Source organism: Chenopodium quinoa, unplaced genomic scaffold (assembly GCF_001683475.1).
Source record: "Chenopodium quinoa cultivar QQ74 unplaced genomic scaffold, ASM168347v1, whole genome shotgun sequence".
NCBI classification, from domain to species: domain Eukaryota; kingdom Viridiplantae; phylum Streptophyta; class Magnoliopsida; order Caryophyllales; family Amaranthaceae; genus Chenopodium; species Chenopodium quinoa.
In genome coordinates this window covers 254,943-274,185 of record NW_018742966.1, presented here as the reverse complement: position 1 = coordinate 274,185, position 19,243 = coordinate 254,943, and the positions used below count along the sequence as shown (strand labels likewise).

The 19,243-nt window shown below is 32.5% G+C and overlaps 2 protein-coding genes across 3 annotated transcripts; one reads left to right on the top strand and one right to left on the bottom strand.

The window, feature by feature from the left end:
• Positions 1 to 4,246: 4,246 nt before the first annotated feature.
• LOC110728936 (plant UBX domain-containing protein 1-like) lies at positions 4,247 to 7,630 on the bottom strand. 2 transcript variants are annotated; one of them, XM_021908605.1, is made up of 2 exons: positions 7,125 to 7,630; positions 4,247 to 5,303 (listed from the first exon to the last, which is right to left on the bottom strand). In XM_021908605.1, the coding sequence occupies exon 2, from the start codon at positions 5,266 to 5,268 to the stop codon at positions 4,576 to 4,578; it is 693 nt and encodes a 230-aa protein (XP_021764297.1). In that variant the 5' UTR covers positions 5,269 to 5,303; positions 7,125 to 7,630; the 3' UTR covers positions 4,247 to 4,575. The 2 variants fall into 2 exon arrangements, with proteins under 2 accessions (XP_021764297.1, XP_021764296.1); XM_021908604.1 differs by having other exon boundaries at positions 4,247 to 5,343; positions 7,125 to 7,616.
• Positions 7,631 to 15,380: 7,750 nt separating this feature from the next.
• LOC110728935 (probable WRKY transcription factor 21) lies at positions 15,381 to 18,636 on the top strand. The gene is made up of 3 exons (XM_021908602.1): positions 15,381 to 16,855; positions 16,955 to 17,080; positions 18,071 to 18,636. The coding sequence occupies exons 1-3, from the start codon at positions 16,056 to 16,058 to the stop codon at positions 18,213 to 18,215; spliced, it is 1,071 nt and encodes a 356-aa protein (XP_021764294.1). The 5' UTR covers positions 15,381 to 16,055; the 3' UTR covers positions 18,216 to 18,636.
• Positions 18,637 to 19,243: the final 607 nt, after the last annotated feature.

Genomic DNA, 19,243 nt, shown 5'->3' with positions numbered 1-19,243 from the left:
TATAGTCGTTATAAATAACCGTTGTAAATCCAAGTGGTACAACCGTCTTTCTTTTTTTATATGTTAACTAATTACCACCACGTGATCTTATTTATATCCTTATATACTTCGATACATAAACTCGATCTTAATAACATTTACTTGGATTTCATGTGTAAAATAAATATACGTATTTAATTATATGCGGCGTTATTTTTTCTTTTTTTTTTTTTTTTTGGTACTAAACATTGACGACATAAGTTTAGATTTCTTGATCACGACTCAACCTCTCTTTTGGATTTAGTCTTAGCTTACCATCAAAGCTTTATTTTGCTAATGCTTTTTTTATTATTGAATTTTTATTTCTTTCGGAAAAATTCCATTATCGCCCATGTACTTTTTTTTTTTTTTTTGGAAAATTCGCCCCTATACTTCATAGAAAAAGCAATCGCGTGTGTCCGATCGAGTTGCTAGGTGATATTCTTATTATATATCAATAAATCATCAATAATACTCGTATTGATAGGACTTTCCTAGAATAAAATTAACGCAATTGTTATAAAATTCCATTATCGCCCGTGAACTATTTTTTTTTTTTTTTTTTGAAAATTTGCCCCTATACTTCATAGAAAAGCAATGGCGCGTGTCCAATCGAGTTTCCAGGTGATATTCTTATTATATATCAATAAATCAACAATAATACTCGTATTGATAGGACTTTCCTAGAATAAAATTAATGCAATTGTTATAAAATTTCGAAAGAGAAAATTGTTAATTAAAGAACTAAGAAATGATCTCGTACTAGAGTCAATTAGTTAAGTACAATTTACAACCATGTATTCCTCAAGTAGTCAAGTACATATGATTGATGATGTATACTCCCTCTATTTCTAATTGTTTACAAAATTATTATTGTTGTGTCGTCTCTAATAGTTTACGGTATTCCTCATGATGAAGTATTCAACAACGAGCATTGTTATATATGTAGACCAGTAGACCACCCATGAGTACCAACAATCCAACATACCCACAAGTAATTCATTTCAGTCGGGATTTTCTCATGGTTGTAAGGGTTTGTTCACATTTACTTAATTTCAGTTCAGTTCAGTTCAGTTCAGCTCTTAATTTTCCTCTCTCATAAAATATTCATTTCATCTCAATTCAGTTCAGCTCTAATCAGTTCAGTTCAGTTCAGCTTCAATCAGTTTAGTTCAGCTCAGTTCAATAAATGGGAACATGCCCTAAGTCTGGAAAAGAATAAATATGGCATCAAAATAGAGGGTGATTTGATTATGATATTGATGGCTAATTGATTGATATGGTTGTAAATTAGATATCATATTATGTAATGAAAAAAAAAATGAAAAATTATGTAATGTAATAATAATTAATTGGTGACTACAAAAGAGGATGTGAATGATATTTACCATCCTAATAGGATACAATAATAACTATGAGATATCATATTATGTAATGTAATAATTAAATGGTGATTACAAAAGATAATATGAAATATGAATGATATTTACCATCCTAATAGGATACAATAATAACTATTCGATATCATATTATGTAATGTACTAATTAATTGGTGATTACAAAAGATAATATCAATTATAATTACCATTGATACCAAGAGATACTCTATCTCTAATACAGAGTATTTGAATAAGAGGTAGTAATAAATATTTTGCTCTCAAATTTATCAATGGTACGGTTATGATATACTCACCACCAAACAATCCAATCTCCTTCACCCGAGAAAGCTTCAAACCGGTTTCAAGATGACAAATTGGTTTGTGATTTGTATACCCACTATTATTATTTCATCGGAGATTAAAGAATGAAAGGGTGTTTCGTCAGCTAGTGGTCCGATGGTTATTTTCTCCCCATTTATGAGTTTCTATTTAAATCACCAAGTAGAAATTGTTTTATACACACAGGTTCACGGTGCCCTTAAGAGTAATTTTTTGTTCATTTAGATGATTATTGCTCATTTTATTATCAAATGAATAAACAAATGTTCTTGAGTGTTTTATCAAATTATCTACTTGTATAATTTTATGGGCCGCTTATATTGCTTCATTTGCTATCAATGTTTTATCATATCTCATCTAAAAGGAAAAGTATTGTGTAGAACGGACTCACGTGAGTCCGATCATACAATAAAAAAAAAATCAATTTATAAGCTTGGGGATGGGGATGGGGATGGTGGTTGCTGGTTGCCGACAAGTGGCTAAGAAGTGTTAGTGGGGTGGGGATGAGTGTGTGCATTATAAACCGGACTCACGTGAAACGGTCTCACGCAAAACCTTCTCTATTTAAAATTGGTTGAAGTTTCCCATTTGACAACACATTTGTAAAGAGTGTTTGCATTGCTTTCACTTATGAGTAATATTGTGCATGTCGTGTGTATTTCCCTCAATGGCTATCATACGAAAGATTTCGATCAAATACCACTCAATGAAGTTTTCTAGAATGATTACTCAAAAAGGCAAATTCGTGATATTGAGACATTGGAAACGGATTAAAGAAATTAAATTGTTGTCTAAAATAACAAAATTAAGTGTTAAAAAACAAGTGAATGCTAAACACCTCTACATTATTAACTAATTATATCTTTGGAAAATTTGCAAATTGCAGCCATTAAAAGTTAATATTTTGCAAATTACAGCCATTTAAAAAAAATTTGCAAATTGCAGTTCAAAAGTTGTTATAACTTGTAAATTGCAACTTAATTCAATTTTTTCATCAATTTGCATGTCAAAAAATGTACATTTAAGGTTTTAAGGGCCTTTATAGCCCTTGAGAGTCCGAATTGAGCTCGGAATTGGCAAAAAAAAAAACGTAAGTACTTTGTTTTGCATAACAAAAATGTATTGATTTATGGACAACTATTTTTATTTGTAAAAACGAGGCACTTATGTTAATTTTTGGCCAATTCTGAGGTTAATTTGGACCCTTAAAGTCTAAAATGGCCACTTCGACACGCAAATCGATGAAAAAATTAAATTTGGTTGCAATTTACAATTTATACCAATTTTTGGGCTGGAATTTGCAATTTTTTTAATAATGACTACAATTTACAAAATACAAGTTATAAATGGCTATAATTTGCAATTTTTTCTAAATCTTTCCTTCAAAGAAAAAAAATTTTACTTAGTTTTTTTTAAAAAAAAAAAAATTAATAATAATAATAATAATAAGAGTTATATCTTACAATGTATGTAGAAATAAAATAAGGATAATGATATATATAATCATGTATATAAGCATCAAATATATTTCCTGAAAGGTAAGGATAGATTATGGCATGTACGAGTATATATATATATACCTCACAAGCGTCCCAAGTCACTCTCACAAACATTACAAAACAAACTCATACATTATTTAAAGTACGATATACAATGGCTTCTTACAACCAAAACACCATAATTTTCACACTAATAGTAATTTCGCTCCTTAGCATAATATCTCTCGCACATGCTGGTGACAACGATCCACTAGTGATCAGAATGTGTGGTGCAACATTCGCTCCAAACGTATGCATTAGCTGCATAAAGAGCGATGGAAGAGATGCTCAAACCGAAGGAGATGTCATCCAAGAGATGCTTGGATGCGGGGATAGTGATGCTTTGAGGCTCGAGCAAGACGTGAACAAGATTCTCAACGATGTTCAAACAGACCCGAAAACAAGAACCACCCTTTTTTCAATTAACCCTTTGATTCAGGCTATTATATCTGCAGGTGGTACAGTGCAAGTACAAGCTGCTCAAAGGAGATTTAATGATGCTAGGTCTACAATTAGTAATGTCATTTTTCCCAAGCTTGGTGCCTGTAACTCTGCGTTTGGTGCCGCCGGAGTTAGTATACCTCCTCCTGTCTTTTCGGGGCTTTTTAGTGTTGAAGCTGATTATAAGCTCTCGGATCAGTTAATTGCTTCAGTCAGGGCTTAATCACTTAAGTTTATATATATAGATTATTACTTGTACAAGAATATGAACAATAACTTAAGGGTTGTATTGTTATGTTGTAACTAAGGATATTCTCTGTTGGACTCATCACTAATGTATGAGATTATTATTAAGGTAATTTGTATACAACCCATAAGATAATATATGCAAAGTCTAATGTATCTTTTAAATTATTAAGGTAATTTGATAGCATGCTGCAAGCTATCTCTGCAGACTACCATGGTTTTTCCAAACAAGATAGCAGCACATACATTAAACCATATACATAGAACACATACGAAGTATAGATATATTCCCTGTGTCATATTACAGGTTGTGATCAAGTCCAATTGAATTTTATTGCTTTCGTTGGTGCTACAAGTGTTTACAGCAAGGAAGACGATGCATAGCAACAGACGGCTACATGATACTTCAACATCAAGCCACAAGCTCAGAGCATGAACAACAAAAATTACTTGTATTAAATGTTCACTGACTGAAGCTTATAGTAGACCAACAAAAACAAGTATAACACTTAAAAAGTTATAAATTGACTGATGTTTAAAACCATGAAATACAGATCATGCACCTTCCCACTTAATCATCTAAGGATTACGTAGAGCTTCACATATGTCAGCCGTCACATCTTCAGCCACTTTGGCTTAATAGCTTTTTTGTCGGTTTGTTTGCGCTCAGGAACAGCAAGTGGATCATTTACAGTTGCATTCTCAGAAGTTGATTCGGTGGGTTCTTTCTTTGGTTCTGGTACACGCTCCAAGCCCTTCAGAGACATCACATCTTCTTGAAGAAATGGACCTGAATTAGCTACATCATCCTTTGGCAAGTCGTATGAAAAATGCACAATTGCACCAGGAATGAAACCAGCAGTAAAGAAGTCTTGACTGGTATCCTTTATTTGCTTCTTTGGTGGGGTGGTATACAAATAATGGGGAAGTTCAGGTCTTGCAAGTACTTTCTTCAAAAGATCAAAGATGCTCTGTAATGGCTCTGATGGATGAAATGTAGCCTCTAAAGTATGACCATCTGGAAAGCGTATCCGAATTACAGCTTTGGTCATCTTTGACCTGCGGGCTGCTGTCTCTGCTTCTCGAATTTTTCTGGTCTTCAAGTATTTGTCTTCCTTCTTGGTTGCCAAGAGGAGATGGTAATCTGCAGCGGTAAACTCGTAAAAATCATCTGTTTCCTCAGTATTAGCTGCCTCAGGTGGTGATTGAGACGCTGTTGATTGTGTTGAAGTTTCGAAGACATGAATTTCCCTGCCATATTTTTCTTTTGCAGCTTCTAGCTTAGCTCTAGCTGCCTCTGCGTCCATTGGGTCAATGTTGGTCAGTCTTCTGCGTTTCCAAGCTAGGGGTGAATCAAAGTTCATTTAGCGTATGAGCAAAACCTAGAATTGCAAAATTCGAGAACTTAGCTATACATAATCATGAAACTAAAGATGCCTAGATCTCAAAATTCAAAATAGGAAAACCATATACTACTCCAGTACTTATACAGTTATGTTTTCATTGTGAAAGCGTCTAAACAGAAATCTAAAAATACAACAACAAAAACACCATTACAAACTAAAATAGAACTTCTCCGAGTTCTCTCCACATAAGAATGACTACAATCACCTATCTTTAACCTTCAATTCTCAAATCATGTTATCAACTAATCTCAAGCAACTCGAGTCTAGAAAAATCCATAAGACAGTAACTACGGTTCCGGTGAGGAGCAGTTGTTCTACCTATTGTGTTTTCATTGTTTCTATGAAAATTTTGATCACAATTCAAATTGATTTGTATCAAATTATCACATTTTAGATTAAGTGCAGGAATGTCAATCAAGCAAGATACATTTTGCACACATGTCAGAACTTCCGAACACATGCAACCACAGGGGATTAAGGAGCCTAAATGAACCAACTCATCCCTCGGCTAAGTCAAAGCTCAGTCTCAAAGTAATGAGTTAAAGTCAACACTCAGCAGGGTTGAAATCAAGAAGTGTGAGAAAAATGTTCCATACTAATAGATTCGGGTCCCTAATCATGGGTTCCAATGTACGAGATCTTGTAGCACTTATCAACAAGGCCCTATCGATTAGTATTACACAGAAGAAATCCATGATAGACACTAATGCAATTCGATGTGCTCTTCATAGACAAACTTGGAATTTGCAATCCCAGGTAAGATCGATTCAGGATCATGGGATCCTTCTCTATCAGATAGGTTAGGGCTGTTGCACAAAATGTACTTCTAAGTAATTGCCCTAAAGATCCTATACCTACCTATATGAAGAAGAAATCATGTAACGAATTCTGAACACATGCAGCCACAGGGGATTAAGGAGCCTAAATGAACCAACTCATCCCTCGGCTAAGTCAAGGCTCAGTCTCAAAGTACTTGATGAGTTAAAGTCAACACTCAGCAGGGTTGAAATCAAGAAGTGTGAAAAAAAAACAATATTTGAACTACTACAACAACGAAAAAAACTCAAGCACAACATATACGCAAAAAACAAGATTTAATGTTATTCGAAATCATTACTTCAACTCAAGTTACTCAAACTTGAGCCAAGCCTGTGTTTAACATCTTCAATGTCTAGCAGCTAAATTACATGAATATTTTTACCCTTCCTACTCAATCCAACAACATAAACATACATAATGGTAGGAATTGATTATCGGTAGCTTTAAACCTGCCTTTTTACCTTATTAATAACCAATTATATATAAATTTAAATATTAGAATAGAATTTTAAAAGAAAATCCCAATTCTAGTTCAAAAATAAGAGAAAAACCAAATTCAAATTACACAAAGCCGTACATTTTGAAAGCAGCAAGCAATTCTGTTTTAAAGGGGGGCGATGCATTCAATTACAAAATTAAACCACAAATTCACTAATTCAGCAATAATATGGGGGATTCTTTAACATAGAAACCCTAAAATTTCCAATTACGCAATCAAGTTAAAACCCTGGTTACAGCAAGGAATCAAATTAAAAATTAACGCTAAATTCATCCAGAAAAATCAAACTTAAGCAATTAATAACAGTAAGTATAGAAATATCAATGCTTCACCAAGATCATAATATTCGGGAATCAAGTAAAAAAAAAAAACCCAGATCAATAACTCCATAAATAATTAAAATTGCAATTCTAAATCAAAATGAAATTAAAGAACAAACCTTTCGTTTGAAGAAAGATCTGAAATGAACTCGAATTCGGCAATTGGGGAGATAAATAGCTCAATCGAAGAATAATCAAAGAATCATAGGTTGAAGAAAGTAGAAAGAATTGTTAAAGAATTGTTAAAGAATTGATGAACTTTACTTTCCTAATTCTCTCTTTCTCTCTCCTCTGTTTACTTGTAGGTTTAGATAACTCGGAAGAATTTCCTAAGAAAGCTTCATCAAGTTTCCTTTTTTAATTTATTCTCTAGAACCCTAAATATACGAGAGATAAATGTTGGATTTTTTATTTTTTTTTTTATGTTGGAAATTGAATGAACTGCTGGGCTGATATGTCAGGCTAGAGGATATTTTTGGGCCATTGTGGTGATCTAAGAAAAAGTTTTGATTAAGGTTGTCAAATACCGATTATAAATTACAACTAAAATAAGTTTAATGACATCTTATAAGTTTAGGTAATTTTAGATAAGATAAGTTTATGTTTCAAAAAAAAATAAAAAAAATAAGATAAGTTTAGATTAGTCAAGATCAAGTAAATGAAACCACCCTTGGTTATAGCCTTATAGGGAATACGGTGTTTAGTATGACACTGTTTTATAATAATCTATTAACTATTACTAAAACAAAAGTTGTTGACATCACCATTGCCCACGTATCGCTTTCTCAATATAAAAAAATCCCGCCTAAATGCAATGGTGATTTTTTTTATTTTATTTTTTTTGAAAAGCTATCATATTCAACATTTTGAAATTTAATATTGAAAGCTTCTATATTACAACTAAAATCTATCAATTTATTGTGGAAAATTGAAACAATTTTAAATAGCATATTAATAAATGACCTCCTATATTGAACTATGAATTAGACAACGTTGAACAGATACTATATCATAATTTTGATTAAAATAAAAAAAAATTAAATTACAAAATATACGTAATTCTTATTTATATTCATGTATAATAGTGATTTATAAACCGTGCATCGCACGGGCTCTAACCTAATTTATTAACAAACAAAAAAAATTAATGATTTTGGAATTTTAGTATTTCCAATTGATTTTTGTGAGATGATTTTCATCTGAAAATAAAACAAATCGCTCAACTCCATAAATTTATAGAGAAACGGAAGTTTTCTTTTGTAAGATTATACATATATAAGAGCTTAGTTAAATAGTTTATAAAAAAGGTTAAACATTAGCATGTTAGGAGTACAATACTTCCTCCGTTTCTTTTTGTTTGACACGTGTTTTAGTCATGTTTGTCAATGCTCAAATTCAACCATTAATATCTTTAATATTTTGAATGATTGATTCTACACACTAGGTATTGTAGTGTTGTAGTTAAATCTTTCATCTAATGGGAAAGATTACACATTCCAACCTTGAGGTTGCGGTTCGATCCCCATTAGAGACACTTGGAGGGTGGGGGATCCCTTATCTCCCCCCCACCCCCCCCCCCCCCCCCACACACACTTTCACAGTGTCTGATCCGTAAATGTTGGACCAAAAAATTGTAAGAGTGAGATGCTACCAGGGTCCTTCTCCTTAACATTAAAAAATGGAAACATTTGTAGCTTTTGATGTCTTGTAAAATGAAATCAACAAATGGCTGTAGCATGAGATCTTTGGACGTGCCCCAAATTTTTAAAAAATGCAACAAGAAGAAAGACAAAGTTCTGGATGCAAATCGTGTTGACAAGACCATATATAGCATGAGCTCATTGTGAGACTGAAAATTGGACTTTGTGGCCCACTGGCCCATAGTCTCTTCTCAAAGCAAGAAAATGTGGGCCTGCGATATGTCTGCAACCTAAAATAGTTATATGTTTCATTAAAAATTCAAGATTATTGGTTAATAATCCAAATTTCTATAGAATCTTACTGTAATATAAAAACATTGGTTAAAAAAGGTGGTGAATCCATCTATTTTTATTATGATTTTAAGTATATTTGATCAAATTACTACCGGAGTAATTTTAATAATTATCGAAACACACCTGTTATCAGGACCACAACAAAATGTTAACCATAATAATTGGCCATTGGATGTGGTAGGAGAATAAAGTGTAAGGTTACATATTGGACCCAAAAGATTAGAAAGAGGAGCATATATAAGCAGAAGATTATTGTTGGTGCATTATTATGCGTAAATTATTTTATTTTGGTGAAGAAAAACCCCCTAAAATTAAAATTTAAAATAATAATGCCAAAATTTATGATCTTACAAGAGGCCAAACAAGAGAGTCAAGAGCAAAGGAAAGAGGAACATATATAAGCAGCAAGATTAGCAATATTCCATGTCCCTAATTTGTCTTTTCTATTACAATTACTCTAAAAAACTTTGCTGCTCTTTCTTGGTATTTCTGACAATTCAAACCGATGTCCTTGTTATATTTAACCCGTATACCAAGTACTCCATTTATGCCTCTGTGGAATTAAAAGGAGTCAATATGTGCGTAGATGACTAGGCCCCGGCCTGGTGGTCCATTTTTATATTGATTGTTTGACGGTTTGAGTAGATCTACGGTTTTACATAACACAAAAAACGACATTGGTTGGTTTGTTTATTCTATTATAAAACATACATAACATCATCATATATAAGAGTAATAATGTAAACAGAATTTGATATCCATCCCTGAGTGCATGTAATGATATTATGAGTTTACATTCGGACATCACTAATCACTAATAATGATAAGCACACAAAAAAATGAAATAAAGAAAAGATTAGATTAAGACATATTTGTTTACCAACAAAAAGACAATAATAGTTGAAAAGAAGGGATCTCTATATCATTCAAAGGACCAAACAGATTCATGCAATGAAAGCATATTATTATAATTTTTAAGTCCATTTTCAATCTTTGTTAATGGGAATTATTTTGATCGTCCTAGCTGTTTTCATGCGGATGACTATGAATTATACAAGTAGTTTATTGCATCCAAATTTCAATGATTGGTTGTTTAGACGAATATGAAATGGACTTCATGTGGACATTGACCAAATGAGTAGGGGTAGTCCGGTAGGGAAGATTGGGCTTAGGGGGACATTATCCGGTTCTCCCACACACTCATTTTTTTTTAATTAGGGTTTGTATTGATAAAATGACCATCATCGAGCGTCTTTTTAATTTTTTCAGTTCAGTTTCTAATTTTCTTCTTTCATAAATAATTTATTTTAGTTCTAGCTATTCAGTGTAGTCCCAATCAGTTCAATTCAATTGTTATCAGTGAATCGGACAGGCCCTAAGGGTCTATTCACATTTACTGAACTGAGCTGAACTGAACTGAACTGATTGGAGCTGAACTGAACTGAACTGAACTGAACTGATTGGAGCTAAACTAAACTTAACTGAATTGAGCTGAAATGAATATTTTATGAGAGGGGAAAATTAAGAGCTGAATTGAACTGAACTGAACTGATTGGAGCTGAACTGAACTGATTAGAGCTGAACTGAACTGAACTGAACTGAAAATAAGTAAAATGTGAACATGCCCTAAGTACTCAATAATTCATGTAGCAATTGGCAAGATGATTTACCAAAAAAAGGAAAAACATTAACCGATCAAAGAATCGAAGTATATTTTTAAAGCCGATGTACACTAATAAGGATGGAAATACGTATTAATATTGGATTTTAATTCTCAGCTCAGTATAACACTCAACATTTATGTGTCCCTGTTTTACTAAACAACCCATAAAATCAATTTAAAATAACATAGTACTTCGTACATCTCAAACTTACATCTGATATACATCTATCACTTATTAGAACGACTTTGGCCCTTGGAACCTATCCGAAACCAACTTCAAATGACATATCATCAAATTGCAATACTTTGCTATTGTGATTAGTACTAGAAATTGAAAATTGGAGCTAAATATTCTACAAAAATGGGTCCAAGATTAGGGCTCATTTTTCTCATGGTGTTGGCAATTCATAGAAAGACAAGAACTCCACTAGCTATAAAAATTGTTGGTGTATTTTCTTCCTTTTCTGTCTCCCCGGATCCCTAGGCACCAGGCACATCCTCTTTTCTTTTTGCTTTTAATTTTTTTTTTTTTTTTCATAGCCCCATGAAATAAAGCTAAAGTTGCTATTGTTATCATTTGCATGTGCCTCAAAAGCATGCAAAAATTCCTCACTTTCCCTATTTTCAAAAAGTTTAATACTGAAGTATAAACTTAAAGAATGAACCATTAAAACAAATTAAAGAAAAAGAAAATAAAAGAAACGCTTTGATCGAGCATATAAAAAACCAGTAAAATCAGCAAGAAAACAAGTGTTTAGAGCATTGCAAATGTGTTTATATTGATGCTTTAGGAAAAATGTTTGCGTATTTTTAGTTTTTATTTAACTTCTCCAAGTATTTGGGATCTAAGTATTATACTTTGAAGGTTGTTTTTGCTGTAAACTTGTAATTATTTAGTTTTGAGTTTTCGAAAATATAGCTTTTATGTATATGTTGTTTTAAGTTAAATTTCAAGATGATATTGATTAAAGTGTAAAACATAAGTTCTACCCGCTAACAAACTTCAAACAAAAAAGGCTCTACTTTTCGATTAGAATTTGGTATTGCTTTTAATTAATTTTTTTTTTATGTAAAATACGGAGTATTAACTAAGCCACTAAGCTTAAGTTATTTGCCCGTTGTAAAAAAACGTTGGGGGAGTATTAAAAGTAAAGGGAGTTAAGGTTAAGTGATCTAGTTTCTAGTGTAAAAGTAAAAGAAGCATTGTCTTGTGTTGTTGATTAGAAGGTTTGATGTATAGAATACATTTTGTAATGTTTATGGGATAAATAATTATTGTTTTGGATTAGTATATTTGCAGCGATTCCGAGGTACATCATCTATATAGTTAGTCACAATAAAAATAACTCATTTATTCGTGTATATTAATCAATTATATATGTACATTATTTTCTAATAAGAAGCAAAACTCTTACAAGTTAAAGGAAAATCCCATCCTAAGAGGTGAGATTTAGGAAAATTCTTTTTTATAAAAATTCCTTTTATAATGAGCTTAGAGAAAATTGATCTCTTACATCATAGTGAAAGTCGGAGAACTAGCTAGTCAATAATCTAACTCCTAATTAATCTCCTATCGCTTTAAACAAAGTAAATGATATGTATATAGTGAAATAGTAATATTACTAATATAAAGTAAGGTGTATATATATTTAGGGCATATCAATTTTAGTAATACACTAATACTCCATAGTATCAATGGATCATCATGGTGGTAAAGTGAATGCCATAATTACAACACCACAAATTCAAAAGGTGATGAGATCTAGTTTCTTGAGCAATAATAGCTTAATCTTATGTCACATCTCAATCCCAAACCTTTTATTATAATATGATTAAAATCCCATCATTATCATTATTTAATTAACTCCTAATTTTACATAAATTTTTTTATTTTATTAATTTAAAAATCAAATGCTAATATCAATATAGGCTTGTGACCTGCGACACTTGAGAATACCGCACGTATGTGACACACTAATTAAACAATACTCCACTCCACTCCACTCCACTCCACTCCACTTAACACTTAAGTAGCTGATTTATTACGCCCAAAAAAGTCAACGGATTTCTTGACATTGGGGCCCACGTGTGCAGTCACCGACTTCAAAAGTGTCACCGCTGCGTACGTTAGCAACTTGTACCACAAATACAAAAGAGTGTATTAAAACCAGTCAACAAACATAGGGTTACGTGTCATGTTTTTACTCCAGTTAGTTTTTCCAACCTGGCACTGTCTTATTGGTTGCTTTACCTCCACAAGACCACAACGGCTCCTGTGGTGGGGCCCATGTATACCGGTTATATTTCATTTTTTTGAAGAAAATTGGGAGTGAAAATAGGGAGAGGTGAGAAAATTGTGTGAACTATTCTTGGATGGAAAAACAAAAGAAAATTCACAAGGTTTTTAAGGACATGAATACATGATTTGCATTGTACTAAAAACTTCTACAAGTTTAATTGATGACTTTGATAATATCAATTTCTCAATCATCATGAGGCATCCTGTATAAACAATATCATTAAAAACGCCTATTTCCTCTATCTTTTTTTTAAAAGCACTAGTTTGATCGAGAGTTAACTTTGACCGTTAATACCTTATTGAATAATAGGTTTCTATTAGGCTATATTAGAGCAACTTCAATGGTTGTAGCTAGAGATTTGCTTGCAATATTAAATAATCCTTAGCTACCAGATTACCATTAGAGCTAGAAAATGCAATTTGTTTGAAAAAAAACTTGCTAAAATAAAACAAATTAGAATATTAAAATGGAATTTATCAACGTAAATTAAGGAAGTGTGGTCCATTTAAACAATAAGCTATTAGCTAGCCATTGGAGCTAAAATGATAATTAGCTTAAAAGCTTATGTGGCATGCCAAGGAAATTAGCTTGCCATTGGATTTGTTCTTACTGTTTTATGCCCAATCAAAATATTTATTAGGATGTAACTTTAATTATTCGTTCAATAAGTATTGATAATAATGTGTCCATGTATTTTTTATAAGTAGATAGTGCTATAGTAGATCATATGATAGTTATTAAGAGCCTTGTCAAATTGATCTCCTAATCTAATGAACGTATACATGCTTATTATTATAGACAAACTAAGTTAAAGTTGTTCACAACTCTACATAACCTTAGTTGGTTGAGGAAGGCTAATTTTCAAAACTTCTATCTTTGGAAAAGTTACAAATTACAATGAAATAATTCATAAAATGGTAATGCTGATAAATTTTAAATCAACTTCGAAATAAAGTTTAAAGATATGGACCACTAAACCAACCAAGTTCTATAATTGGAACTTAAGTAAATGAAGTCATTAGAAATTAATCTCTAAAATGTTCAACTATTTCATTTGCATTGCTTTCAAAATTAAACTAGAGGAAATTGAAGAAATAGAGCTTAAATTAATTATACCTAGTAACATTTATTACAATTTCTTAATTCCGGTATTGTAAATGCAAATTGCTTTAAATTGAAAATTTTCAACATCAGGGAATAACATTTTCAACATTATTAGCCCTCCTCTTTGTTGAGAAAATTGTTGAGCTAGATAATAAGAACTTTTCCCTCATGCAATTGAAGTCCCAATAGTTATGCCTATAAATCTTTTGAGATAATTTGATGTTTTCATGTGTGGCTATGGACAGGCCTTAGAAAGACCAAATACATATAGTAACAAATTATAAGCACAATAACTAATCAATTTGGTATCCATATTTGACATGAACTGTTAAAACATTTTGGGAATATCAAGGCTACAAAGATAAAGCAAATGCCACTACAAAACTAAGAGTGATTTCATATAAATTGCTCAAAGATAATTAAATTATTTAACATTTAATTAATATTTTGTACATATCGTCCACATCAACACAACTTATTTTCTTATCTGTTCACAGTATAGCCACTAGTAATAAAATTAGCACATTTGCTATTGCGAAATCAATGTTCAATAGCGGTTATTTAAAAGTAAAATTTGCAAAACTGGATTTATTTTTTTTATTTTTTATTTTTATTTTGAGAAAAAAAAAACAGAATTTTGTTATATGTGTGTTTATTAAACCGCTAATTCAATAATTAGAGGTTTACACACTTGTTAAAAAATATATATATTTTTTCTTGTTAACATGGACGATATACAAGGAAGTTTGTTATTTTTTGACATACAAAATAGGGAATAGCTTCCAAATAACTGTTTCAAATTTTTTCCTTTCAAAAAAAAAAAAAAAACTGTTTCGATTTGTTTTGAAACAAAATAATTGTCCCAATACTAATTCTGTATAATTGTCTGATTGCAAAAAAAAAAAAAAAAAAAAAATTCTGTATAATTGTCTTAAATAAAATAAGTACTGTCTTTATAAAATTATTGCCCTAATTAAATTGCAGATAGCTGTCTTTATTAAGGTCACGCTTCCCATTCATAAAAACGGTTCAAGCCTTCATTACAGTCCACCTACAAAGCAACTGATTTCATGAAAAATAAAATAAAATAAAATAAAATAATTTGTGCCTAATAATTCCAAGTGATAAGTCAATCAATTTTTAGCCGTTTTGTTTCAACTATACTAGGGAAACTTAATCATTACACCTAGTAATGAGTTTATACTATTTTTTACAATTTTTAATTTTTTTTTAATTAAAAAAAAAAAAAAAAAGTGGAAAACAAAGGTCTTCACTTGGGACCCACCTGAAAATCTGCAACCAGACTCTGCAGTTTCATTGCCCTTTTTCTACAACAGCTTCAAAGCTTATTTAAATCACACCCCTTGCTTCTTTCTCTCTCTTCTTTCCCTTATTTCTCTCTCTACTCTGTTTTTATTTTTTGCCCATTTCCAATTATTTTGTTTATTTTTTTATTTTGGGGTCAAATTAACTCAAAATGAGTGATTAAAAAAATTGGGAAATTTTGTGTTTTAATTTTAGGCAGTGTGAACTTCTTGTTGTTAAGGAAAGTTGAAGTCTTTCCATTCACACCTTCTACAAATCTTGAAGAATTCCATGGATTGACAAATCTAGGGTTTGAATTTTCACCAAAGGTGTGTCCTTTTTTTTCTTGACTAGTGAATTTTTTTGTTTGATCTTTGATTTTTACCTTTGTCAACCGAATCAAAGTTTTCTGGGTCTTAATTTATTTGAAGAATTAGTCATTTTCCAAGTCTATGCTCTTAAATTCCTTTAAAAAGATCGAAATTTGTTCTTAAAGTTTGAATCTTTACCTTAAATTCTCAAAATGGATGCTTAGAAGTTCTGTTCTTTTGCTGATTTTGTTGTGATTTGAGTAATAATTTGTGGAAATTATGGTTGATTTTTTTCTGGGTTTCTGGGGTTGGGAGTTTAGGGTTTAGAAATTTCAATTTATTTTTGGGTATAAATTCTGCCTTTCCTATAAAAATGGAAGGGGTAGAAGAAGCTAACAAAGCAGCAATTGAAAGTTGTCATAGAGTACTAAATATATTATCTCAATCCCAAGATCAATCCCAGTTTTGGAATTTAGGTTCTGAAACTCAGCAAGCTGTAACTAAGTTTAAGAGAGTTGTATCTCTTCTTAGCAATGGTTTAGGTCATGGAAGAGCTAGAATAGTCAAGCATAATAGGAGTACTACAACCCCTTTTACTCAAACCCTTTTTCAAGAAAGTTCTAATGTTCCTAAGATTGAACCTAGTTCTAGTAATCAGCAGCCAGTTAAGACTACTTTCCAACTGCTGAAATCCAATTTGAATGAGAGCTCAATTCAAGAGAATGGATCCACTACTGGGAAGAGTTGTCTGTCATTGGGTGGAAATTTGTCATTGGAATTGAACTCGGGTGCGAAAACAACCCCGATTCAGGTTGTTCACCCGAGTTCGTCGACACATTTTCAGTTGTTTCAGCAGCATCAGCAGAAGCTTCACCAGCAGCAGCAGATGAAACATCAGGCTGAGATGTTGTATCGAAGGAGTAATAGTGGGATCAATCTGAATTTCGATAACTCTAGTTGTACCCCGACAATGTCATCGACTAGGTCGTTTATTTCTTCGTTGAGTGTCGATGGAAGTGTGGCTAATTTGGATGGCAGTGCATTTAATTTGATCGGTGTGAGTCAATCGTCGGACCAGCTGTTAAGCCAGCATAGGAAGAGGTGCTCTGGCAAGGGGGAAGATGGGAGTGTGAAGTGTGGGAGTAGTGGAAGATGCCATTGTTCCAAAAAGAGGTTAGACCTCACTAATATTTTTTGCTTGCTTTTGAATTATTAGCAGTTGTTACATCATTGAATTGTGCTGATGATATTTCATTTTTGTGATGAATGTAGGAAGCATAGGGTGAAGAGATCAATCAAGGTTCCTGCTATCAGTAACAAGTTAGCTGATATCCCTCCGGACGAGTACTCTTGGAGAAAATACGGGCAGAAGCCGATCAAGGGCTCACCTCATCCTAGGTATATTCATGTTTCTTGTTCTGTTTTATGCTCTGCTTTATGATGTTCATGAACTAACTTTAGCTTTCCATTCCCTTAAAGTTGATTGATTAATGTGAATTGTCGACTGTCAATAAGTAAATTAAGCATCTTTGATGAATTTCACTTGTCAAATTCCTTTTACAGCTAATTTATTTGATTGGTCTCGCCATATTTTGATGAATTCTTTGCTGCTTAAAGTTAGAAAGCTTATTAATAGCACTTTATTCTGAAAACCTTTTGTGTTTCCTGGAGTTTAGGATCAATTTAGGCTGAATTGCTTTATTAAAGTTTAAACTTGTTCTAAATTGCACTTCTTACTATCATTAGAACAAGTAAACTCAAGCTCTTTTACTTTATCTTTAGAAAAGTGTCCTCTTAGTCTAACTTCTTTTCCTGGATGATATCAATTGAAAAAGGGAAACAAATCACGGAATCATGATTTTAAGATAATTTATACATACAGCAGATAATATCTATTGCATCTGCATGTGCATGCTTCTATGATTTAAGAAGCACTGGCGCTAAATCTATTACTAATGACTGCTGCACTCATTCTTTACAACTAAGCCAATTACTTATTGAGGAATCAGTATTGCTCGGATTATTGTCGATAGATCAGATACCAAGCAGTCAGTTAATGGTCCTTTACGCTTTTTGGTACTATGGTATCTAAAAGATCAGAAGGGTAAACAGCAAGGCATCACTTTTGCCCATTTTCTTTTGTGAAAACAAGTCAATAGCTACTAGCTTTCCTTGATTAGTAGTAGATTGGCTCATTAGGATTGAAAACTCCCTGTGATATATATCGTGAAGTTTGTTTGCATGAATATAAATGCTAAATAATGCTGCATTTCCATTTCATGTGCTGTTACATTACATGTTACTAGGATTTGTTCATGTTATCATGTGCTCAAACATTAGCTAGTTACTCCAAAGACAAGTTCCTAGGCTGATGTGATGATTTTACAGGGGTTACTACAAGTGTAGCAGCATGAGAGGCTGCCCTGCCAGGAAACATGTTGAGAGGTGCTTAGAAGAGCCGTCAATGCTTATTGTTACTTACGAAGGTGAGCACAATCACCCCCGCCTACCATCACAATCGGCAAACACATGATTCAATCAAGCAGGGTGCCAAGATGAAACCTCCTCGACTTTTGTGGAACATGATAGATTGATCTGAATTGCTCCTGTACATAGTTCCTTTGACTCAGGCAAGTGCAGAAGTTAGGAATAGCCTTTCAGTATTTTGGGAGCATTTTTTGGGGGGGTTGGTTTTAGACAAATCAATTTCAGGCTTTGTATTTCAGTCTTTACAACGAAGGGGGGGTCCAAGGCTCAAGGGTTTAAAGTGTAAAAATCGCTTCCACCTTTGACATTCTGTGTTTATTACAGTTGGGGAAGGTGTTCATATGGTTCAGAACTTTGGCATGTCAAACATTTCGAGTTTTAGTCTTGTAGTGTTCGTAGCTCTTATCATGCTTAGTTTCTCATCTTATGGTTTGAAAGAAGAGTTAAAGTACTAACCTAGTTTTATATTTCTGTCTACAAATATAACACTCCCATCCCCTCGCATTTAAGGATTTGCCATGAGTTTTAGAAATACCCTTAGTACATCTTACCATGTACCGTTATCATCATTAAAATACGTTAAATTTTCTAAGCGTCTTGAAAATAGTATACGTGACTGTATGGAGGTACATAGTTGTTTATATCCAAATACCAAAATCTCCGGGAAATTTCTTGGTTTTCTTTGGTGTGACATCCCAAATTTGGCATTACTTTTGGATTTATATGAAGACTTGGAAGATTGAGGCATGATTTAACAAGTATGGAGGCTGATATTGTTCGGATTTGCAATAAGGGAAGAGAGGGGTTGGACTTTTAGTGTTGATTATTGATGGGTGATGTTTAACTATTCTGGTATCTTATCTGTTTTTTTGACTTTTTTTGTGAATGAGCTGTCTGTCTTTTTATCAATTCTTTGAACTTTGCTTGCAAGCTTTAGAGATGGGCCATCTTTGAAGCAATCATATTCCATCTTAAGGCCTCTTCTCGTTGACTGAGCTGAACTGAACTTAATATTTTATAAGAGAAAGATATTAGGAGTTGAACTGAACTGAATTTCAACGTATGAGACAGACC